General features: G+C 41.9%; 4 protein-coding genes across 5 annotated transcripts; 2 read left to right on the top strand and 2 right to left on the bottom strand.

Annotated features, from left to right (window-relative positions):
* Window positions 1–108: 108 nt before the first annotated feature.
* fastkd1 (FASTK mitochondrial RNA regulator 1) lies at window positions 109–6,501 on the bottom strand. Of its 2 annotated transcripts, XM_088315393.1 has the most exons (16): window positions 6,381–6,501; window positions 5,959–6,283; window positions 5,332–5,783; window positions 5,182–5,250; window positions 4,972–5,097; window positions 3,816–4,214; window positions 3,612–3,722; window positions 3,095–3,226; window positions 2,526–3,012; window positions 2,273–2,387; window positions 1,796–1,924; window positions 1,482–1,613; window positions 1,289–1,402; window positions 693–837; window positions 480–594; window positions 109–347 (listed from the first exon to the last, which is right to left on the bottom strand). In XM_088315393.1, exons 3-16 carry the CDS (start codon window positions 5,667–5,669, stop codon window positions 204–206), a joined length of 2,556 nt encoding a protein of 851 aa, XP_088171519.1. In that variant the 5' UTR covers window positions 5,670–5,783; window positions 5,959–6,283; window positions 6,381–6,501; the 3' UTR covers window positions 109–203. The 2 variants fall into 2 exon arrangements, with proteins under 2 accessions (XP_088171519.1, XP_088171518.1); XM_088315392.1 differs by having other exon boundaries at window positions 5,959–6,403.
* ppig (peptidylprolyl isomerase G (cyclophilin G)) lies at window positions 6,500–11,011 on the top strand. Its single transcript, XM_088315394.1, has 13 exons — window positions 6,500–6,663; window positions 7,200–7,283; window positions 7,579–7,653; window positions 7,802–7,909; window positions 8,039–8,083; window positions 8,159–8,246; window positions 8,335–8,364; window positions 8,450–8,589; window positions 8,680–8,854; window positions 8,957–9,136; window positions 9,454–9,544; window positions 9,634–9,773; window positions 9,983–11,011. The coding sequence occupies exons 2-13, from the start codon at window positions 7,223–7,225 to the stop codon at window positions 10,965–10,967; spliced, it is 2,118 nt and encodes a 705-aa protein (XP_088171520.1). The 5' UTR covers window positions 6,500–6,663; window positions 7,200–7,222; the 3' UTR covers window positions 10,968–11,011.
* Window positions 11,007–16,725, bottom strand: cfap210 (cilia and flagella associated protein 210). The gene is made up of 9 exons (XM_088315397.1): window positions 16,403–16,725; window positions 15,930–16,129; window positions 15,180–15,353; window positions 14,769–14,974; window positions 14,092–14,248; window positions 13,886–14,025; window positions 12,544–12,736; window positions 12,273–12,437; window positions 11,007–12,211 (listed from the first exon to the last, which is right to left on the bottom strand). Exons 1-9 carry the CDS (start codon window positions 16,449–16,451, stop codon window positions 11,861–11,863), a joined length of 1,635 nt encoding a protein of 544 aa, XP_088171523.1. The 5' UTR covers window positions 16,452–16,725; the 3' UTR covers window positions 11,007–11,860.
* A 436-nt stretch (window positions 16,726–17,161) lies between these two features.
* On the top strand, window positions 17,162–24,452 carry phgdh (phosphoglycerate dehydrogenase). Its single transcript, XM_088315398.1, has 12 exons — window positions 17,162–17,476; window positions 18,625–18,776; window positions 18,859–18,924; window positions 19,624–19,678; window positions 19,842–19,940; window positions 20,028–20,160; window positions 21,115–21,263; window positions 21,704–21,856; window positions 22,398–22,536; window positions 22,866–22,993; window positions 23,072–23,294; window positions 24,153–24,452. The coding sequence occupies exons 1-12, from the start codon at window positions 17,339–17,341 to the stop codon at window positions 24,305–24,307; spliced, it is 1,590 nt and encodes a 529-aa protein (XP_088171524.1). The 5' UTR covers window positions 17,162–17,338; the 3' UTR covers window positions 24,308–24,452.
* The last annotated feature ends 71 nt before the right edge of the window (window positions 24,453–24,523 follow it).

Consider the following 24,523-nt stretch of genomic DNA (forward strand, 5'->3'; position numbering starts at 1 on the left):
CCTGCACAACGCAATTAAAAAAAAAAAGGAAAAATAACTGAAATAATGTGGTTGCACAAGTGCCCACCTTAAATCTTGAGGGTGTGTCTTTAGAATAAAAGCTCAATCTTTGCAACAAAAAAAAATATTTTTTACTCTACAAAAGCAAATATGCATGATGAATATGATTAAGAAGCACTTTTGTGCAATGATGATAAATAAGATCAAAATGTGTTGACTTCATCAATGTTATACAACGATACATAATGTCTACAGGGCAAAAGCTCGCTAAATATTTTTTTCTTGAGGTATTTCTTCCATGCATCCAGTGTTGAAAGCTCCATTGAGTTCCATTCAAAGTGAGGGATCTGGAAATACAACAACGTTTGAGTGAAGGTTGACAGTGAATTTTATGTGGAAATATATGTATATATATATATTTGTTGTTTAAAGCAATCTATAATACTGTAATAATAATAATAAATAATAATCATACATACCTGCACAACACGATAGCCCAAAATTTCAAGATGCCGTTTCCTCATCAAGGCTTCCCCTTTTATATGGTGGGAATTTTTGCAAAAGGCCTTGAAATCAAGGAAGTCGAGAGCAACGCTGTGTGACAAGTGAAAGCGGTAGAAACAAATAAACCAATAAATTCTTATTTTAAAAAATAAAATAAAATGAGAATTAATCACTCAGTCGTTTCCTACCGCTGTGCTCCTGCTGGAAGTTCCTTTGTGATGTTCTCCAGTGAGCTCGAGCCCCAGTGAATCTTTCCTTTGTCCAAGATCTGCAGAGTGCTCGGCTCACTGTAAGGCAACGGCTGCAGCTTCCTATCCAGAAGGCATTCAAAATCTGCAGGCAGGACAGGAGTAGGTCTTGATGAAAAGGGCAAAAAGTATTCCTACATTTTGTTTTTAATGTCCAGTGAGCTTTATTGGTTTTCTGTTTTTATGAATTCAGAACGGGCTTAGTCTCCAATAACACAAGAAATCACCTTTTTTTTTTTTTTTAACACTTGTGAGGAATATTTTTTAAAACACACACTCAAGGCCAACAATGAGGCACTCTGAAGTGGCCATGCCAATGCAAAGTTCCACACACACACACAGGCAGTCAAGTAAAAAAAAACGAATGAATGAATAAATAATTAAATAAATAAAGAGAGAGAGATTTTTTTTTAAATTCCTTTTCCTTGTTCTTCCACTTTGCATTCAAATTATTTCCCAATGGAAAAACTTTTCTAAAAAAACCTAACTTCCCCAGAACATATTATATTCAACCACTGGGTCACCACATTACTTACCTACAGTGTAAAAATATGGAGTGACCTCGGCAACACGGACAAAGTGAATGCCACCAAGGACTTCCCCCAAAATTTTGTGGATCTGCTTTTGCACAGGACTGATCGCCCCATTCCCTGGAGAGAGATTTGACAGATTACGTACAACGCCAACTTCCAGCACATCCATCAGCAGAACAACTTTTTTTTTTTTTACCTTTCTTTTGCAGCTGCTGGCAGTAGCGCTCGTGGAACCACGGGACCTGAAATTCGGGACACTCCAGGCACACGGCGCGATTGAGCTCCATGAGACGCAGTCGGGTCCGCATGTTCAGGGCATCGGGTAGCGCTGTGCAGTTACAAAAGTAAAACATGAGCTGCGTTGAACGAGTGTGCGGTACCTCCCCATCGCGTCTGTATGGAAATTTCACGACGAAGACAGTTCAGCACACTTGACCGACAACTGTTTTCACAGACCTCACGCTGCGACCCATCCCTCAAGGAATAAATACTGACTTGATGCGCACATACTTTCCAACTGGGCGTCGAGCCTTCCGAGAAAATCTAGGCTGAAGATTTCTCGAAGCAGTTCCTCAGGAAAACAGTCGGCTACCGCCAGGGAGTAGGCCATCAGAACCAATAAATGAGGGTCAAAGGAGCCTACGCACGCACGCACACACACACAAAAGAGTGGTTCAAAATTCCAAAGGTTTTCAAAGTTAGAGACTTTTCCTGGGATTGAACTGGATTTATGGGCCTGAATACTAGTGATGGGTAAATGAGGCTTCAAATCGGCTTCATAAACCAGTTGTAGTATTTTTGGACTCCAGCAGATGGCACTCTCGGTTCAACATTGGGCTGACTTACCATTTTTTGAAAGCCTTTATTTCAAGCAACAGTGCCACCTACAGGACGCAAAAATACAACAACTGCTTCATGAAGCAAATTTGAAGCTTCATTTTCCCATCACTGCTGAATACGGAATAGATGATCGGCATGCTTACTTACTGATATGCGGAGTGAAGCGCTGTACACAAGCATCGTAGAGCTGGTCTGCTTTTTCAGAATCATAGTTGAGGATAGAAAAGGGAAGCAACGTGGCATACGTTGCGGATTGGTGAATCTTAAAGAGAAGAAACAACCGTTAGGATAGAGTTGGACTGGCATATGAACATTTGGAATAAATTACAATTAGATTTCGGGGTGGCGTTGTTGCGCAACAGTTTGTTTCAAAATCCAACATCCTGCTCCTTGAACTCACCTTGTCAATGTCTCTAATGGCCACGTCAGCGATACGCTCCATCAAGGGAGCGCAGTGATGATTTATCCTGGTCAAGAAGAAGCATAGATCGGGCACGTTGCTCCAGTTTATCTGGTCCATCATCCTCCGCAGCGTGGCCATGGTGTCTTCGAGCAGCATTTCCTCAAACCACTCCCCCGAAATGTACCTGAGCTCCTCAAGCAGCACGTCCAGCCGGTCCGCCGTCTGCAGCCTCTCGCGGCCGCAGCGGTTGAGGCTCTGCAGGAGGCGCACGTACCGGCTGGGGGTGCCGTGGCGGCACGAAGGGTCGTTGCGAACCCACTTGGCGAGGGCTAAGGAGATGCTGCTGAGGTCGTTGAGGTTGCACTGGGACAGCACCGCGTCCACCCGCGAGATCACGCTTTCCTCCAGGCGTGACGAAGGCAGCATGGACATGACGCGGGTCAACATGGTGACTTCGTAGGGGAAAACGCTGTGCTCTAAGAATCTGAAGAGTAAAAGGGGCTTCAGACTTTTAGCTTGACATGTTGAAGGATTTTTTTTTTTTTTTAAAGTGGATATCAACTTACTTGACTAAGATTTTTCTTAATTTGGTGAACAATTCTGGATTATGATAATGCAAGAGATAAAGGGCTTGCGTGATTCTGCCAACCTCCACTGGCTTGTAGACGTCAAGGTTTTTTTGGATTACGGATACGATCCTGGAAAAAGGATTCACAAGACAGTATAAATGCAACATTCACAAGAAGTTGCGGATATTCGGCTTATGGGTGAAATCTACTTTCGAAGAATAAACCTAAAATACTCCATCCATGACTTTATCCCGCTCTACGCGACTCGACTCTAATGAGGATGAGCGGTTCAGGATGGATTTTTTTCCTTTTTTCTTTATTTTGCACGCCACAAATACAACGTCTATATAAAAAACTAAAACTAATATTAAAACTAATAAAAGCTCAACTAAAATCTGGGATTCACCAAACCTGCTGTAAAGAAAATCATTCAAACTAACTGAATTTAAGAACCAAAACTCCAAAAAAAATAATAATAATAAATTTGACACCATTATAACCTACACTCACTCACTTGTTTATCAAGCTCAGGTTCCTGCTCTGAATCTCTTCCAGTGTTTCAGTGATGATCAACGCATGCTGTGCGCTGAACTCATCAGCCAAAAGGAGTGCCATGCTTTCCAAACTAAAAGCAAGAAAACAGGCACACTCGTTAGAGATGATGCTAAAGAATTTTTAAATTCCAATCATGTGTTTTTCCACTTAGGACGATACAAACCCGTCTCTGATCTCCGGACTTGTCATGGGTGCCAGCGCAACAAACAGTTTAGCAAAAGAGAACGGGTCAGTGCTGGACTCGATGAGTTCCGTCAGCCGTTGTTTCGCAGCCAGTCGGAAGTCACAGTTGTTAAACTGCATCGATTGATACAGTCCCATAAAAATGCCGATGTTCTCCACATCCAGTCGGGGAATGTTGCGCAAGAGGATCTGGTTGCATTTCTCCAAGAGAGGCCTGTGGTTGTACTTAATGTTGCGCAGGAATTGCACCACTCTGCGAGCGTTGTTATAGTTTGACGGATCCATTTTGTCCAAGAGGTAGTCCGCCCGGGTAATCAGGGCATCACGTAGACGAGGAGATATCAGGGATGAAACACTAATGAGTAACGTAGTTAGGATCCTGCAGGGGGAAAATTTTTTTAAAAAACACCACCTGTCAGCATAAATATTCAATAAGGGCCGCTTGACGTTAACACGTTGGACATTGGAATATAAAACTCAGTGGACACGTCCAACAGGTATGCCAGGAGGATTTAAACCAAGCGCTGTAACAAAAATGATGCTTTAAAAAAAAAAAGAAAAAAACTAGCAGCTTAGTGGATTTATTGAAAAATTATGTCATGTTGCGCAATGTCCTATAGGTGGCAGTAACGTACATTAGTAGGTACGACAGAATCATCTTGGTTCTTAAGATTTTTTTTTGTCTATCTTGAGGGTCAAAACTGCGAAATATGTAATCAAATTGAAATCTAATATTTCTGGATAATAAATCGGAAATTGTTTATTTTAGTACAGATTAATGGTAATTTATCGCTTGTGTTTGTTAAAAAAATACACGGAAAAACATTTTGAAAAAATAGCAATCACAATAATTAGGAAAAGAAAATGCAATTACATTTACAGATAGCATGACAGCATGAAAAAAAATCTAAAAAATGGCAGAGGCACAGATGATGAACCATAATATAGCAAGCAAACAGTGTATCAGAACACCTCTAAGAATAATGCAGTGCAGGCGGACACCAAAGTACAGCTACTAATATTGTTCGATTAAAAATGTCTCTTGAGCATCATTGTATATTTTTTTTAAGGTCAGAATTTTTGACACAGCTCTTGATCCTCGCAGGGACTAAACGGGGAGCCGTCCTTCCACCAACCTGGCATCATCGATGGATGACAACTTCTGATCCACAATATTGGTGATCTGGCCCATCAGAGTACTTTGTTGAAGTTGCTGATCAGTAAGGCAGATGGCAAACTTGGACAGGGATGTCAGGGGAAGTCTACAAATATTCAGAAATGATCATTTTAAACTCAAATCAAGTAGAGAAATGAACTATTAAGACACTATGAAAATAAATACTCACTTGTCTAATCTTAACCAAGCTTCTGAAACTAATTGCTGAACAAGCGAGTCATGCGGATCCACATTCAACCTGAAAAACAGTTAAACAGCATGTTGCATTTGCACCGTCTGTACATATACTCTCTTCAGACTAACGGTTCATTTCACACACCTGAGGAAACTATACAGTAAATCCACCAACATAAAATCATCCATGAGAGCAATTTTGTTCTCAGCCAGAACCCGAAGTGTCAGGAACTGCGGATGATTCTTGATGAGCTGGATTGTTCTCAACATCTGCGGTTTCTCTTTTTGGAAGCACCACAGCATCTTCACGGCCAAACTCACGTGGTCCACGCTGAGCTTGGCCTTGTTCTTACCCACCAAATCAAACACATGGTCTTCGGCAGAGCAGATCCGCAACTGATCCAGAACCTGATCGCGGTTCACGGGAACCTTGTGTAGAAACCTTCGAAAGCAGGCACTCGCACTCCGCAGCCGAAAGATCATCTTGGGCGTCAGCTCACAATTAACCTCATCGTTGTATGTGTATCACTGTCATCCACAATGTCACAGTGATAAGGTGGGTCACAACTACAAACAGTAGGGAGATGGATGAAGTGCCTGGATGAAGAAATACATACATACATAAAAAACGAAGTATTTATAATATATATATATATATATATATATATATATATATATATATATATATATATATATATATATATATATATATATATATATATATATATATATATAACGTAAGCAACTCAAACGCGTTAAATAAATTACTTACAGTCACGTTAAAAATGTGAGTATTCCTTCAGTCAACACTCAATTGGGTAATCAGTTTTGTAACGCGCTATTCAAGTGGTAGTAACAATTATTCACAATCTCAAACAAATTTAATCACCACAATCTGCATGATTGTTCAGTGAGAAATAAATATATTAGACGGTGTTTCGGGGTTAAAATACGTTAAAAAGTGAGAATATTAGTTAAAATTCATCCTTGGAAAGTCAAGCTTACCTAGCATGGGGACACTACTTCCGTATCGGGTGACGTTATTGAATGCAATTGGTGCGGCTGGTTTTGGCTTCCTGGTTGTAGTTCGTAATCGCCTTGAGCAAAATACAAAGTTAAATACTGTAGCTGCTGGGTGAATAAAAAAAGATAGATTCTGAATTCGAACAATGACATAACATTGATTTCACCCACCAGCATAGTAAAGTATCTCGCAAATTGTGTCACCAGAGATGTTAAAGACTGTTATATGTGTTTGTTTTTCTTCAAAACATCTCTGGTAGAGTCAAGTGCCGTAAAGTGGCCACCGTCTGCCGTAAACACCCAAAAAGTGGCGTAGGAGTCTCTCCCGAAATGCACTGACGTACGTATCGCGCCATCTTCGTAAGCTGGCGGACGAACGGTGGACGTTGAACGAGAACCTGTGCCTTTTGAAAGAAACGTTTGCTGCATGGAGCAATAGCATTGCTTTTTCCAGGTGTTGTAAAGTTCCACTCTCCACGTCTCGACTGTGTGTATCGTACGTTAAATCGTCCAAGTTGCTCCTGATTTTGGCCGGCCGGGAATCAATCCATGTTGCCTGGCTAAGTATGCTAATTGTTAGCCAGCAAGGCCTGTGCAGATACCTGCTGGGATCAATGTCAAACGTAACGTTAGAAATGACTATTGAATGAGTGTTTATACAGGAATATGCGTTCATTTACAAACTTAAACCTTTTCACCGTGCAGTGTTGTTAAAACGTGCCGCGTGGGACTTCGAATGCTAGCTCGGCTAATGTTAGCATGCCAGTTGGAAACAAGTTGATACGAGCTGGCGCGACTTGACCTCAAATGCCGTTTAAAATGTGATAATGTGTTATTACTTCGAATTTAGAACTCTTGTGTTCACCCTCAGCGTTTTCCGCATCATTTAGTGGGTGCAATTAATGAAATAGAGACTTGGGTTGTGTCTAGAGGTGCCTTTCTTATTTGCTGTTTTATTAATAAGTGATGTGTAAATTTTTGCTCCTTCAGGTGGTTCAGCAACTCATGTCATCATGGGGATCAAGGTTCAACGTTCTCGGTGCTTCCTTGACATCGGAATTGGAAACGCACTCGGTAGGTTGGTCTGCAACTTGTGTTGAACTGAGATGTACTTCTAATATTTTCACATTGTAAATAAGATTGTATTGATTGATTGATTGTATTTCAAATCATTAAGTATCATATAAATTGAATATTCTTACGCCTGTGCCTGTATATGCTGTATCCTATGAAAAATATTACTTCAGCTTACTGAGTCAATTTGTTGTGGCTGACGAAGCATAAAACCATGTTTCCATGAAAGTGTCGTGACACATTTTAATTTAATTTAAAAAAGTGCTTTGAGTTACGAAACCCATTTTCCTTGCAGTCGGTCGAATCGTCATCGAGTTGTTTACAGACATCTGTCCCAAAACATGTGAAAACTTCCGATGCCTTTGCACTGGTGAGTTTTACAATTTCACGACAATAATATTGAACTCATTCACTACCAGACAAGTAAAAAAAAAAAAATAATAATAATTTTTTGACGTCTTTAGCCGTCAATGGGAGTAAATGAGTTAAGCACGAAAAAAAGTCTCATTTTCGTGCAGGTGAGAAAGGTGTTGGTAAAGGAACCCAGAAACCTCTCCATTACAAAGGATGCCTCTTCCATCGCATTGTAAAAGACTTCATGATTCAAGGAGGCGACTTTAGTGAAGGTAATTACAATTCATGAATTAAAACTCAAAATCACCTGTGATTTGTTGCGTTGACTTTTCATGATTAAGCGTCACTAAAATGAACAGAAACATCTGCTCTATCTGATCAGCTTTTCTTTTATATTACAGGCAATGGAAGAGGAGGGGAGTCCATCTATGGAGGCTTTTTTGAAGGTAAAGACGTGTTCTTGTAAAATTAACATTGGCTTCAAATTGGCTGTACAATTTTTGCAATCCCTATACCCCCAGACGAAAGCTTTGCTGTGAAACATAACAAGGAGTACTTGCTGTCTATGGCCAATAGAGGAAAAGATACAAATGGATCGCAGTTTTTCATGTAGGCGTCCTGAGGTTTTCTCAATATTACCGAATTGATGTCATTATTTGCTTATGAATGTGTGTTGTTTTTCTCTGAATCTTCGCAGAACAACAAAACCAACACCGCATTTGGACGGGTAAGGGCCGTACAGTTGCAATCGTCTGCGTAATGCTCAAAACACACTTAAAGCATTGATTTATTTATTTATTTATTTTTGTTAGGGTCCATGTGGTTTTTGGTCACGTGATTTCCGGCCAAGAAGTCGTGCAAACTATGGAGGGTGAGAAAACAGATCCGAACAGCAGACCTTATGCCGAAATCAAGGTTTTAAACTGTGGGGAACTCGTCCCCAAGTCAAAAGGTTTGTTCCCAAAATGAGGCAAATTATTTTCCTATCTGAGTGAGATGTGTTCCACCTCTGCATTTTTCACCAAGTCCTACATTTTCATAGCAAAGAAGCATGACAAGAAGAAAGAGCGCGCCTCGTCAAGTTCCAGCGGTAGTTCCAGTGACTCCGGCAGCGGCTCCGAATCCTCCTCTGACTCCGAAGAGTCTGACAAAGAATCCAAGAAGCAAAAAAAGAAAGCTAAAAAGCAAAAGAAGAAACAGAAGAAGGAGAAAAAGAAGTACTTGATTCACCCTCACGTTAATTTCAGCTTGTAGCTGAACATTTTCAAAAACTGTGTTTTTATTCACTTGTTTTTATTTCACTTGTCATGTCTTCTCAGGTCCGAGCCTGAAATTGTTGAAGAGAAAGAACAAGAAGAGTTGGTCACATCCACCGTCCGCCCTGAAGAAATACCTCCAGTCCCCGAGAATCGGTTCCTGATGAGATTTTCACCGGTGGAGCAAAAAAAGGAGGAGCCTGAGAAGGACAAAGAAAGCAAAGACGAGCGCTCTCGTGACAGGTGAGTGACACTCGCTAGCCTCCCAGCTAAATTCAAAACGTATCCCTCGAGCGCTGATTGAGAAGATCAACCATCAATCGTTGAGTTGTTTTTTAACTTGTAGCTTCCGTGATGCAAAATTGAAGTGTCGTCATTTTTAGTTTGAATGCAATACAATCATGACGGTAAGTTTCAGATCGACAGTACATTTCTACCTCAAATTGCAAATGACCTAACTAATGAAATAGCATTCGAATGAGTGAATTTAATCTTGCATTTAGCTTTTTTTTTTAACAGCCTCATTCGCACAATAAACGTTCCTGCCTTTCTCCTGGCAGAGCTGGCGCGCAACACAATTCTCAGTCGGCGTATAACAGACGATTGGTAATGACACGATCCGGCAGGAAGATCAAAGGCAGAGGCCCGAGGGTGAGAGTGTGCGGTTCACAAACGGGTTCCAATTTCCATCCCGCGAACACGCATTGATTCAGTGTGTCTTTTCGCCTCCAACACAACAGAGATACAGAACTCCTTCGCGTTCTCGTTCAAGATCCCGAGATCGCTTTCGCCGTAGCGAGACTCCGCCCCACTGGCGCCTGGAGTTGCAGCGTCAGAGGATGAGGGCAGTCACAGGGGAGCGTTGGATTAAGGGGGACAGGTAAGGTGCAGCAAGAACAACAACAGTAGCCCGGCCTTTTTAGGAATAAAATCTAATTTTTTTTGACTGACACTTGGGTCTAATCACCAATGTTGTTGTCTTAGGTAGCACTTGGTGTAAAAAAAAAAAAAATGTTTGACAAGCACAATCAAATGGAGTTTCAACCGTATAACCCACTTAATTAATTTCCTTTTCATCGTCTTTTCCAGAGGTGACATGAGTGAGGACAAGGAGGAGGCCGCTAATCAAAGGAGAGAGCGGCGGACCTCCAGTTCGAAGCGCGAGCACACGGACGAGGGGAAAAAAGACAAGAAATCTCGATCGCAGCGATCCAAAAGCAAGGACGATTCGGGGGAGAAGCAAGGAAAGCTGAAGGAAAAGAAGAAGGCTAAATCTAAAAGCCGCAGTCGAAGCCGAGACAAGAGCAGAAGGTCCAAAAGCAGAGAGAAGAGGAGGCGATCCAAAAGCAAGGAGAAGAGCCACAAGCATAAAAGTGGCGACAAGAAAGAGCGCTCCAAAAGCAAAGAGCGAAACGCAGACAAGAAGGACAAAGAGAAGGACAGCGAGCACGGCAAAGACAAACACAAGGACCAAGCGTCTGACGGCAAGAAGAAAGAGGATTCCAAAACGAGCAACGGGGAGAGAACGCGGACAAAGTCGCAAAGCAAAGACAGAAGCTCCAAGGACCGGCACAGATCAAGCAGCAGAAACCGAGACAAGGGCGGACGCGCCGCCTCCAAGGACCAAGACAAAAAGCGCGACAAAGACGAAAAGCGCGACAAAGACCGAGAGAGGGGCAGAGAACGCAGCAGGAGCACGCACCGGCGACACGGCGACGAGAAGGACGACAAAAGGCGCCGAACGCGTAGTCGGGAGCGCAGGAAAAGCCGCGACAGAAGCAAGGCCAGAGATTCGAACCGGAGCAGGCGCTCCAGAAGCAAGAGCAGCCGGCGAGGACGCAGCAAAGATCGCAAGGACAACCAAAGGAGGCGACAACGCGGCAGCTCCAGCGGCAGCTCCAGCAGCAGCAGCTCCGACAGCGACAGAGAAAACAGACGCAAGCGTCGCAAGAGCCCCGACTCCAAACGCAGGAGGTCCAAAAGCGCCTCCAAAGACAGGAAACGAGCCGACACGACAAAAGGCAAAGGCGACGACAAGCGGAATCGCTCAAGCTCCAGTTCAAACAGTGACTGAGCCCGTCTTAAAAAAAAAACACATTTTTTTCCCCCTCTCTCTCTCTCTCTCTCTCTCGCTCTCTTGGAGGTCCTCATATCACGCCATCAGCACGCAGCTCCGTCTTTCCAACGCCTTGAAATTGCTCACTCAATTCGTCCTCAACGCCATTTCTGAATTCCCTGAAGGTGAAACGAGACGCTGCTCCAGACAACCGCGATGTTGGATGAAATGCATTCACAAAAGGAACACAGCAACTTGTGAGCCAAGGACTTGGTTTTAGCACACAGCAAGAGCATTTTTTATTTTGGCCGACTGATGGCGTGCTGAAGCTGAGGGCTTAGAAAAGAAAGACCATCGTTTGATTATTTGGGGAGCCAAATAAAGATTTTACTGTAAGACGTGTTTTTTTTCTACTGAACCTACTTTTATTCAACTTTTTGTTTTCGAGTGGCAAATATGATTTTAAAAGAGAAATTTGTTTGTTTGGTTTTTTTTTGCATGGGGTTTTATCTTCACGCGTTTATTCAAATTCTAAATGAACTCCACTTCATCTCTGTATTCTTGCTGTCAACTTGTTTGTTTTTTTTCAACTAGAGGAAACTGTAATGTCACCAGTACATAAATTAAACATGTACAAAACGTTCACGGTGCAAGTTGGTTTTAGGCGCTCCCGTCTGTGTAGAAAATAATTCCTTTTGTTTTTAAAAATATTGCTGCAACTGCAAAGAATGCACGCACAGTTCCTGTAATAGCGAGTAAACCCTCCTGCGAATAGTGATGCGCTGCAAGCGCCGGATAAATTTTTTTACTGACAGGAATTATTTGATGCATCTTTTTATACCGAATTTTCTGCATGTATGAGCTGCAAAAAAAGAGCACCACGGTTCCATCAACTACAACCTCATTGAATTCTAGAACCACGTAAAGCCGAGCCTCTTCTTCGCTTCCTCAATATCGACAACTTCGTGGATCTTCTTAATATCATGCGTGCTTTCCGAGACGCATCTAGGCATTTCGGCGCCGCTGCTGTCCTGAACCAGGTAGCGAGGTCTCGCTCCGGGGAAGGCGGGGCCACCTGTTGCCCCCTCCCTCACGGCCTTGTAGAGTGGAAGCACGCCGCGCTGAGCGGCGGCGGCTGCTTGGACCACGGTCCTCGAGTACTGCTCAAACGCAAGCTCTTCTTCGGCGAGGACCTCCATGTTCTTCGCTTCAAACTCGTGCTCCGCTCGCTTTACGTGGCGCTGCCTGGCTTGCTTTGCCGTCTGCATCGGAACGAAAATTGTCAACCCGGTATAAGAAAACTGTCCTGATTTAATCATTTACCATCTGGCTTGCGTTGAAGTCTTGTATGTTCTGAAGCTCCTGCCGGATTCTCTGGGATTTCTTTTGCTGTTCCTCACAAAAAATGACGTCGTCTTCTTTCTTTGCTTGTAGAGTTTGTCTTTCTTTCTCCTTTCTGATCAGTTCCTTGCTCTCTTTCTCTTGGATCTGTTGGGACATGAACAACAAGTTTCCCCGAGCATGTTGAAGTGCCACAACAAACTCCAGGACAAATCTGTCCTTGATTTCTTTTCAAATAACACGACACTCTTACCACGTGTTCCCTGTGAGCTGCGATTGACTTCATCATTTCCTCCCTCTTTTGCTCCTCTTGCCATTGCTGCAGCATCCGCCGGGCATCCTGCTCTGCGACAACCTTGGCGACGCTCTGCTGCTTCTGCTCTTTCTGCTCCTGCTGAGCCAATATCAGCTTGTCCATGATCCTCTCTCTGCGATCCTGGACCTCTCTGAGTAATGAAAACAAAAACTCATTGGCCGTGAATCTTGAGGTATCTCAAAATTGTTGCCATACAAGCGCTGAATCTTGTTGTGTTCCTTTTCACTTTATCTCTACTATGACTCTGGAGTGTAGATGACTTAGGATTCCACACAAGTTCTGACTTGACACAGAAATCACGCCATATTTCTTGCTTCACTGACCGTGGCTCTCGAGTCCTGATGACTCAAACCAAGAGAAGAAATTATGACCAAATTGTCTCTGGTTCCAATCATGGCTCTGAGTGTCTGAAACCTGGAAAATGGTTTTTATTTGCCTTACCTGGTTGCGCAAAGGAATATATCGGTGACGGGCTGTCAAGGCCTTCTGTGTTGGCCAAACATAGTTTAGAAAAACAATTATATTTTTCACAATGATGTCATATTATAGCCTAGCGTTGTATTTTTAGGTGATAGTTTTTATCCAATCAGAATTCAGCTAGCTCGTGTTGCCAGGCAGATTTCATGATACCAGTAGCACGCGCGATTTGTCTGACGCCTTCGGATGCTAGTGAGCGGGCATCTTTTTTTTCAATGAGATTTCAGATTTGATAGACAGTTGCGATAGCGAATCAGATCACGAGTTGGCTACAGTGAGCATTTTCGGTGACCTTACGCTGAAGGCGGTGAACCCGTATTGTGATTGGATACTCACTCGTGAGGGGGCGGTGCTATACGGAATCAACACACCCGAAAGTCGTAATTGGCGACCGTTCGAACATCTAAAATATATTCTTGCTTTTTTCAACCACAATGGCCGAAGGAGGGAAAAGTGTGGATTAATTGAGGATACACTTGTGAGGCCATTTTCAAGACGGACATTTCAAGAAGAAGCTCGCTTGGCCAACACTCACTTAGTACTGTGTAAGTGTGTTTCTGTTTATTATTTCTCCAGCCGTGGTATCATAAATGATGGTATTAGGAGGGGGGTTTATCCAAGTAGGACGAAGTAGGACTTCACTGAAGGTCCAGGTGTGAAATGCACCGCCCGCCACTGGACTATATATGTCCCTTGTGATTGTTTGGCGACTAGTCCAGGCACTCGTGACCGCAATGAGGATGCTACAGAAAATAAGAGCAGATTTCATACAGAGGCTTTAAGAAGGTCGGCTTGCTCTTACCTGAGCAGCTCCTTCTCTTTATCTCTTCGTAACTTCATCATCTTCTCCTTTGCCGAAAGGAACAGTTTCCTTTGGGCCTCCTCCGCTTCCTGTTTATCTGCATCCGCCGCCTTGGAAATGTCTCGTTGTGTTAGATGCTCCTAGGAAAAAGTATCATAAATGAAACAAAAATAAGCGGTTATGAAGGTTCTCATGAGTCTGCTCACCTGCTGAGCTTTCATGAAATCTTTTTTCTGTTTAGCTTGTGACTGCTCCTCCATTTTTTGCTCCCATTGATGGAGCTCGTGAAGCCGTTGGATTTCCTCGCCGTCCTTCTTTGTCTCATGCTTCCGTCGCTCTCTTTCCAGCTGTTTTTTCTTCATCCTACAGGACATGGGTCACATTGTTAAGTGTCTACCTCAGGTATGGACAACTCTGATTGGCCCTTCGCATAATTGTTTCGAAAGATTTGGTAGGGAGGGAAATGATAAACCTTCCTTTCCTCTACTATAGTTTGAAGTTGTAATGGCACCGTTCATCACCAGGTGGCAGGCGTTGCTTTACCCGAATCTTCTCTATCGGGAATATCATCATGAATAGGAATCAGGCTTTGGTCACCAAATTTAAAGGCAGGCCTATAAGATTCGTTTGCTTAGATGTAATTACCGGGAGTGCACATTAGCGTCTTCGATTTGGTATGATGACAGGTCATGCTTAGCTTAGCTTAGCTTAGCATAGAATATCACAATGCATTCTTCACGAGAACCGTTGACAGTTCGTTTGAATGGTCATTTTAATGCATAACAGCCCTTCACTATTTTAAAATAACATGTTGGTCATACATCTGGTTAGGAAGTACATCTGGCCCCCTGGTGGCAACCACTGGTACTGCTTCTTCACCTACTGCTTCTGCAGTTCTTCAGCAAAATCCTTGCTCCGCTGCTTTTTCTGTTGTGTTCGTTTCTGCTCTTTTTTGAGTGCCGCATCCTCTCTGGCCTTCACCATCTGCATGTATTCTTTGTCCAGATCCTTGGAGGCGCTTTTCCGTTTTTCCTTCAGTTCTATTTGCGCTTCCCTTTCCTTCAGAACTTCTGTGAGCAAGAGTCCACGCTGTGACGAGCAGAAAAGAAATCAATAATTGTTGTTGCTTTTCTGAATATTTATTGTGATTTTTATTTTACGACTGCTAGAAGTACAAATCACAGTTATGTCGGAATCATTTTTCTTCTGTAACCCGATCATATTTGTACACTTTCTAATTGGCTCCAAGTTAGCAAGAAGGTCTCACACTTTTTGGGATGTGTGCGCAACTCACATGTAGTCCTTTGACTCGCTCTGTTTCATAGTAGAGCTGCTGCTTTGCCTTCTCAATGGCCTCTTTCCGTTTTTCTTCCCGATAGTCGGCCTCTTCCATATCCATTTGTTTCCTTTTCTCCTCCTCCATCTGGTCGCGGATCTTCTTTGCCTCCAGCTTCTTCTGTCTTTGACACTTGAAATAAGCACAAGGATATTGACATGCTTGTCTTGCTGCAACCTTGCCAGGAAGCTGGAGCAGACTTACAATTAGGCAAAAACAGGACAATGAATTTAATATCAAAGAGATAGAAATGGATTTTTCAAGAGACCTTAATTTTAAAATAGTCCGAATGGAAATGGTTGTTTTGAAATCATCAAAACGCTTAATATATTATGTTTATTTTGATTTTTTACATATTTATCTCTTGCTTCCAAATTTCTTGACTGATTAAAACCATTCAAATTTCAAAATGTTCATCTCATTCCAATTATCCAAATTCCCCAAATCTCTAAATAATAGCCCCAATTTTCCGAAATTAATTAAAAATTATTATTATTTTTTTTTACAGATTTTCCTCAAGCTTGCACATTTTTTTTACCATTTCAAGCCATTGAAACTTCAAACCGTTTTCCTCATTCACAACTTCCAATTTAAATTCATTAAAAAAAAAAAAATCCACACCATAATTTCTTGTCTGGTAAAATTTTTACATGCATGTTGAGAGCCCCGAACTGGGTTTGCTTTGGGTTCCATGTGCAGTCCACTTACAGCAAGCGTGTTGGGCCACAGTTTGGCCATCTGTTTGGATTTCAGGTGCAGGGCCTGCCTCTGCCTTGTGACTTCCAGCATGTGTTCCTTCTCCTTGTCCACTTGGTTGATCTCATCCTGGATCCTCAGCCAGTCAGCCTTGGTTAAGACTGTGATTTGACGGAGATCTGGAAACTGGATTGTCTCATTGGTGTCTTCAGCTGGAAAGACCAAGAAAAATAAAGTCACCATAGCAATAGGTAATATGCAGACATTTTTTTTTCCTCAGAATGAACCAAGAGTGATCATTGATGGTCATGCAAATTTTTTTTTTCTACAATTCCAACACCAAACCGCAGAACTGTGAGGCAGACGGGCTAAACGCTAGGACACCGTGCTGCCTTTGTATGTACATAAACTGATGGAAATTTAGAATCTATGACGCTTCATAACTAAACTAAAAATGTAACTACAACATGAAAAAGAAATCTCACCACTTTTACTGGATCCTCTCCGTTGACCATGTTGAACCACTGATGACATTTTTCCCCGCCAATATATTAATAATAATTGGCAACGTTATGAGTAAAGTTACGAGTTCAGCAACATGTTCTGACCTGGTCAGCGTCACAGTTGATTCATTTGTTGCCTTGTATCCGAGCAACGCATTTGAGGTGCTCCCGCTTGCTGACACAGGGGGGTGCTGTTGGTCAAGATGCTACTTGAGCATTTTGGAACACTGTCGTGTCAAAAACAGTTTAATGGCATTTTTTAACCTAGTCAGTTTTGATTTGTTTTAGAGCAGATTTGTTAGATTTTATTAGATTTTTTTATACTTCGTTTTAGTCAAGTAATTTATAATTCTCAAACGACTATTTCACATATCCATCTTCTGCCGTACAGCAGTACCGGAATAAATACATTTAAAATGAACCCCGAAAGTTCTTGTATGATAATATTTCATGGACAAAGATGAAAACAAAGTACATTTTTGCTACCTTCAGTTACATTTAAAAACGTAAGATAATTTGAGTTAGTCTTCGTTTATGTAAAAGCATTCTCCCTATCATTATTATTCTTTTTGTTTGTGAATAAAAATATTGGTGCAAACCATCGACCACAAATGACGCTCCCGGGCTCAGACTGTTATTTTGCAAATGTGCACAAATAAATTAGCCAGTCACATTCCAGTTAGTGGGGAGATGCACGATAGGGGGCGTGTTTTCTTCTAAAAAGGGGGCTGTCTTCCACAACCGCACGACCATTCAAAAGCAACAAACACGAGCAACTTCCCGTGGCCGTCATCACTCGTCGCCGAAGCCTTTTTTTTTTTGCAGCACTCCTACTCACTCCAGCTCCAGTTGTCCATTCATAAGCAATCCTGCCTGCACGGGAGACTTTCTTCTTCTAGAACACACAAACCCCTCAAGATGGCCCCCATCTCCATTAAGAGCGTTCTGATCAGCGACAACGTGGACCCTCGCTGCAGGAGCATCCTGGAAGAAAATGGCATCCGAGTAACGGAGAAGCACAACATGCAGAAGGAGGAATTGATCGCCGAGATCAAGGTAGGAATGGCATTGGAATCCTGCATTGCGTAACGGCTTCTTCCGAGCACTTTGTGTCCCGTCTCCCCCCTCACACACACACACACACACACACACACACACACACGCTTCAAACGTATGCATTCAAAATTGATTTGTAATCTCCTCACTGGTATTTTTCATGCTGAATGTATTTCAGTTGCAGATGAGTTTTGATGAAATGTTTAGTGTGAGTTTAGTAAGCACCGCCCTGCCCTGGCAAGATGATGCAATTCAGCCCATCACTTTCTAGTAGAGCAACTTCGCTCGTCTGGCATAAATTGTGCACGTGACTCAAACTCACTTCAAAATATTTCCTTCTTGCACACAGCAGCAGTCTGGAGGTAAAAGTATTCGGCCTGTCCTAAAGTAGATGAAATAAGACTGGTGAAAATGCAAGGACAGAAGAGTTTCAGTTCTTTTACTGAAGCACAGGTTTAAAAAAAAAAAAAAAATCTAATGATGATTCCCCCTCACTATTGCGCTTTAAAATGTAATTTTTTCATGGTCCTCGTCCCATTTATTTTTCTTTTTACAAACACAAGCAATAATTAATTTAATTAAATTTATTGTTAGTGGTGTAACGATTATTCAGCAACGAATCGATGATCAAATTAATATTGTGGGTATTATGATGTAGCGCAATCTAGCTAGCAAATCTTATTGTCATTGTAAATCTCATTAGATTGTCCATTAAAAAAAATGCTTTGTGTTGTAATCCATAATTTAACGAAAACTAACGAACTACACAACAATACAACCAGTGCCATTTTCTTTGTTAAAAGCACGGAACTTAATTGATTATGTGTGAATTGGGTAACAAGCTTGATCATGGAAGGAATGAAACTTGTCCAGGTACAATTGTATTTATAAAAAAAAAAAAAGCCAAATTCGTATAATATCTCTTCTTTAAATTACACACACACACACACACACACACCCACTCAAAAGCAGATGTCTGTAGCTGTGTAAACGAAACAGCTACTTCATGCTTAAAATCTGTGCGGGTTAAGTGGCTTATACCGTTTTTTTTTTTTTGGTGTTTGCGCATTAGAGTGTATTTGCCTATTTGATCATCCAGCCATGCGTCTCCGAAAGGTCGTGATAGGTCAGCCCTCTCCCCTCCTCAGGACTACGACGGCCTGGTGGTGAGATCCGCTACCAAGGTGACGGCGGACGTCATCAACGCCGCCGGCAATCTCAAAATCATCGGGAGAGCCGGAACCGGCGTGGACAACGTGGACGTTGACGCCGCCACCAAAATGGGCGTCATCGTGATGAAGTAAGCGAGTGTGGGATTGGTCCAAATTTGTGGTTTGACTGTCAGCATAGTGAGCTAAGCGGATGTCAAATGTGTGACGCAGCACGCCGAGTGGCAACACCATCAGCGCGGCTGAGCTGACCTGTGCCCTCCTGATGAGCCTCTCAAGGTAAGCAGAGCTGCAGGGGTGGGTAAAGTTTGATCAGCGACTTAAACAACGGTGGGGGCCACATTTTTTTTCCGGGTTAATGAGAGACCACACGGGACTTCCTGGATGACAAAAATGACATTTTAAATTTGGACAAAATGTGTGCAAATATCAGTTTATTATTGAACCAATTATATATAATAATATTTTAATGCATAACAAAAAAAACACTTCCTGTAATTTTTTTCCCTCCCTTTAAAAAGTGCTCGCTACCATTGGGGGGGAAAAAAAAAAAAAATCCAACTCAATGTTTGCACAAACTTGTTGAAAAGCAAACCAACATTAAGGAACATGTTTTAACAAAAATTAAGTCACTCAAATATTTTAACATCATTCAACCATATTCTTGTCCTAAGGCCGCCGCTTTAAACGAACTGTTAACGCTTCTGGCGAAAACTATTAGAAAACTCTCAGGACCTTCTGTCGGCCACAACTCACATGTAGATACTCCCGCATGGAATTAAGTTCTTTGTGTCACTCACTAGGCCACACACCTTCAATCAGTGGTCACCGACGCTGTAAAAAAAAAAAAAAAGCTCACTGTTGATTGTACATTGTGATTTTCTAGGATTGTTATTGAAGTGCCAATCTGTGAGCAATGTGTTGCACATTTCTGTAACAGTGTGTTTGCTAATACTTTATGTTTCCCAACGTTGTCAGAACTGTGCCTCAAGCGGTCATGTCCATGCGAGCTGGCAATTGGGATCGCAAAAAGGTGAGCGCCGGCCTCGGCGGCTGATTCTTTTCTTTTCAGATTACAGTCGCACGGCCGACTCCATTGTCCCGGGTCGGCCGTCGATAATGGGACGCCACATTCTGATTCGGTGGCGCTTTTGATTCAGTCGGCCGGCTCATTGTCACATTTTCTAATGTTGCAGTTCATGGGCGCTGAGCTGTACGGCAAAGTGCTCGGAATAGTTGGACTCGGGAGAATAGGAAAAGAGGTGGCCAACAGAATGCAGGCATTTGGCATGAAGGTCGGCAAGCTGGTCACGTGACGCTATTCTATTCGTGCTCTGTGATCATCACATAAAAGTGCAAAAGTGTGTTGTTTTTTTTGTTAGACTATCGGCTACGATCCAATCACTCCAGTTGAAGTGTCAGCCAGCTGGGGAGTGGAGCAGATGTCCCTGGAGCGGCTTTGGCCTCTGTGTGACTACATCACGGTGCACACTCCGTTAATGCCCTCCACTGTCGGTGAGGGTCTCATACGACACTCCAAGTTGCCAGATCCAGCACATGACTTTTTTTTTTTTTTCATTCCTTATGATATATGTGGAAAACAGAACAGTGATTCACATCAGTCCCTTGTTTGGCATACCAGCATCCACATATCGCTCTGACGATGGTGCACTTGAGCCCTCGACGCTGCCAAGTAACAAGTGGTTGTTCTGAAAAGTGCGCAAGAATATTCTAGATTCTGTTTATCGAAGTTGACGCGCCCACGAACACATAAAGTTGGACAAGATCTCTCACCACATGAAAAGCCTTGTCGCCAATCAGAATTATTCGCATTGTGATGCCTCTGATCCTCAAAATAGTGAGCGATAAATTCTGTTTTTACACATCCATATGCGTAATTGTCATATAATGATGGAAAATTGAATGATTTTTTTTCCCGCCTCAAAATTCGACGTACAACACCCTATAAAGACAATGCGGGAAAAAAAGTGGGGGTTTTTTTATATAATTTTTGCAAATTTACCCATTGTACGTTTATGATGCGGTGTAGGAAAACGCTGTACATTTTAAAATATGGAATATTGTAAAACCTTTTGTGATTTTCTTGATGAGATGCCAAAAACAGAAGAATATAGTCAACATTTTAAAAATATTTTTTTTTTATCAGCATTTCCTTTTTTTATTTTTTCTTTCTTTCAGACATTAAGAGAGGACTGTGGTTTTCTTGGTGGAGCCAACTTAAGTGATTGGTGACTCGCTAAAGTCCTTGTAAATTAAAAAAAAAAAAATGACTTGTATATTTAACATACCGCAGAGAAGATTGCTTTTGGCTACCCGGTCAAATTTGAAAGGTTAAAAAAATATATGAATCCACAATTCTGTAAGTTTCAGCACTTCTCTTCAAATCAATAAGTTCAAGTCAACAAATTGTGCTTGAGTTCTAATTTTTGCTGTTGAATCCCTCCCAAGGTCTACTCAATGATGAAACGTTTGCCAAATGCAAGAGAGGCGTGAAAGTCGTCAACTGCGCACGCGGTGGCATCATCGACGAAGCTGCCCTCCTCCGAGCTTTGGAGTCCGGACAGTGCGGCGGTGCCGGCCTTGACGTCTTTGTGCAGGCAAGATTATTTTCAATTTTTGAGTTACTGTAATATTCTAAATATTGTCAGTCATGTGAATAATTTAATCCATCATTTTTTTTTTTAATCTCAGGATGCTTCCATTTTGTCCAAGACCGCCCTCTTCTGTCGACTGAAATTGATATCATACTTTTGGACTCGCATTGCGGACGTCACTTGACCAAACCCAGAAAAATGTCAATTTTATAATCACCAGCAGAGGGCGATGTAGGATAAAACGGCATGTTGCAACGCAAACTGGGGGAGCAATTCTTAATACAGAAAAAACTGAAATCTAAACGCGTGTTTTACAAGCCCTTAAGATGCTGTGCGCATCCTCACAGATAAAATCAACAATTGCTAACGTTTAATATGGTCATCGCACCACAAAATGCACATTTTCCGAAGACAGAAATGGAATAAGGTTATTTGTGCCACAGGAGCCCCCGCAAGATCGCTCTCTGGTCAACCATCCCAATGTGATCTGCTGTCCGCATCTCGGCGCCAGCACCAAGGAGGCACAGGCGCGATGCGGCCAAGATATCGCTCTGCAGATTGTCGACATGGTGAAGGGCAACAAGCTGGTCGGGACAGTGAGTTTCACCGTACTTTTTATGACCGAGTTGTGGAGGACTGAGTAGTCTCCACACATGACACACCCATGTGTAAAATTCTAAATCCCAGTGGCAAAGTCATGTGATCTTAAAAGTTACACGTCATCAGCGATGTTTTCATGTGACAGTCGACACTCTTATTTGCTTATGTAGTTATTGAAACATGACTACCTCTTTGGACTTGTTGACTCTGCTCCATTTTAATAATCATTTTGCAAATTATAATAATAACAAACCAGCCTTTCTGTGTGGAGTTTGCATGTCATAGATGGAAAATAATTTTTAGAATCCTTTTTTTAGGGGCTGAGTAATTAATCAAATTCAAATCGACTGCAAATGCTGCAATTTTGAGAAGAAAAAAATGAACAAAATAATTCTGCTTCATTTCGTTCGGTCCTAAGCTTAATTTTCACATGAACAGTAGATACCAGTAAATAAATAGCAATGAGATTATTTTTCAGAATCGTTCATCACAGCTTTTCATTCAAAATCATTTGCAAATCTTTTCTTTTCTACACAGGTAAACGCACAAGTTTTGGCGAGCACTTTCTCCCCGGACTCTTATCCGTTGATCAAACTCGGAGAGGCCATCGGAGCTGTGCTGCAGTCGTGTAGCGTGTCCAAGAATCCACTGAGCCATGTACAAATCACTTCTCAAGGTGCGTTACTACATTGCTGTTCTGATGCCCTTGCGAATTGCCAAGCCCTTTGAACATTTATTTGTGACCCTGATCCAACTTTGGCACCTAAAACTGACTTGTCTTGCCAGTGAGGACAATAACAAGTGAAAGTTGCTAAGATGGACACATTTGAGTAAGCCTGATAGGTTAAAATTGGATGACTGTCATTTTTGGAAATTAGGATTGTACGCCCTCTGCTGGTGAGAAACGTGCACTATGCGCTATATTAAGTGTAGTAGTAACTGATAAAACAATTGCAAGGAGGTTTTTTACATTTTATTTTATTTGATTAAATATTCATCAATCAGGAGACGGCATGAAGTCATCAGCCAGTTACATGTCGGCCGCTGTGCTGGTCGGCCTGCTTAACGGCAAATCTGGCTCTTGCCCAAACTTCATCAATGTGCTGAGCCTCGCTGAGGAATCTGGAATCACGGTATGACTTTGCACGAGGGCAAAACATCCTGGTGACAATGTGGTTGTGAAAAGTGCCCGCTTTTACATTCTTCCGCAGGTAAATCAAAGCCACAGCGTGTCAGATGAGGCGTCTCCCGGCGCGTGCACGGTGGAGATCATGACCGATGGCTGCAGCTACAAAGCGACTGGCACCGTTCAAGGTGGCCGACCGGTCCTGCTGGAACTGAGCGGCAGCGTGTTCCGACAGCCGGTTTCTCTGACTGGGAATCTGCTGTTCTTCAAGGCCTCGGCGAGTACTCAGGTGCTCTCATCGCTGGCTGGTGAGGAATCAGTTTTAAATGTAAAAAGATTTTTAATTCAAAACAGACAGAGATTCATAGATGAGAGAGAGCGAGACTTTTGTTTTTTTAATTTTAAATTAAATCTCATTTAATAGTTATTTAATTTATTGTAAATAAAATAAGATATACTGTGCTAATAAAATTAACAACTCAAAAACTGCCACAAGACACAAAAACATATTTTTTTTAGTATAAAGAACTAGGTATCCAATCATTGTTTCTGTGTGTTTTACTCATGTTTTACTGTCGAAAAGCCTCGATAGTCTTTGACTGCAGTTCTAGTTTTTCACCAGCAGGTGTCATTGTCACTGAAGCTTTGAAGCTTCAAACCATTTTGAACCGATTGCTTCAAATGGTTCAGTGGTTCATAAACGCTCCATTTGCCCTGCACTAGTATTTAAGATTTTTTCAAATAAATGTTATCAATTAATTGCCTAATTAATTATAATTTAATCCTAAAGAGTGAGAATTATGTATTCTATTCATTCATTCTAATTATTTGTTTTCATCATATAGTTACAGTATTGTAAATTGACTTTTAAAAAAAATCATTCTTTTATTTATTTATTTATTTTTATTTTTTTTTGTAAAATATTGATTCATAAAATAAGAAGTACTGGACATTCATTGAGGCTTTTTAGGTTTGAATGTGGATAGTTGAACAAAGCATGTGCACCAAGTTGGCGAGGACAAGCTCCACGATAGACAAATGCATGTCAGTTGCACTTTGGTCTTCAAAAGTGATGACGTCAAAGCCAGGGGCTTAATTCTAGTGTTTGTATTGAGATTTTGCTTCTTTAATTACACACCAATTTTCTCTTTTTATTTTTTGTTTAGGCCTGCTAGCCACAGAGGGAGTACAAATTGAGTCTTTCAGTGCTCCGGCAGAGCGCTCCGGTGATAGTTGGTACTGCGTCGGGGTGTCTTCTCTGCTGCGGGACCTCTGTGCCTTGAAGCCGTTGGTTCAGGAGGCGGCTCAGCTCTGCGCCTGAAGCGAGACTGCGGCACGGATTTGTGTCTTATTGATCCATCTTTGCCTTAGCATTCACTACTAACATTTCCGGAGCCAGTTGCAATTTACATTGGAGTATTTAGATGATTTTCACTGTTTGATCAGTAAAACTGATGAAAAATGTGCTTGTTGGGCTGTCATGCTGGTTATTTTTGATTAATTTACATGGACACATGGTGTGCAATTTTTTTTTGAT

This window comes from Idiotropiscis lumnitzeri, chromosome 14 (assembly GCF_059441095.1).
Source record: "Idiotropiscis lumnitzeri isolate Australia: NSW breed Sydney's pygmy pipehorse chromosome 14, RoL_Ilum_1.0, whole genome shotgun sequence".
NCBI classification, from domain to species: domain Eukaryota; kingdom Metazoa; phylum Chordata; class Actinopteri; order Syngnathiformes; family Syngnathidae; genus Idiotropiscis; species Idiotropiscis lumnitzeri.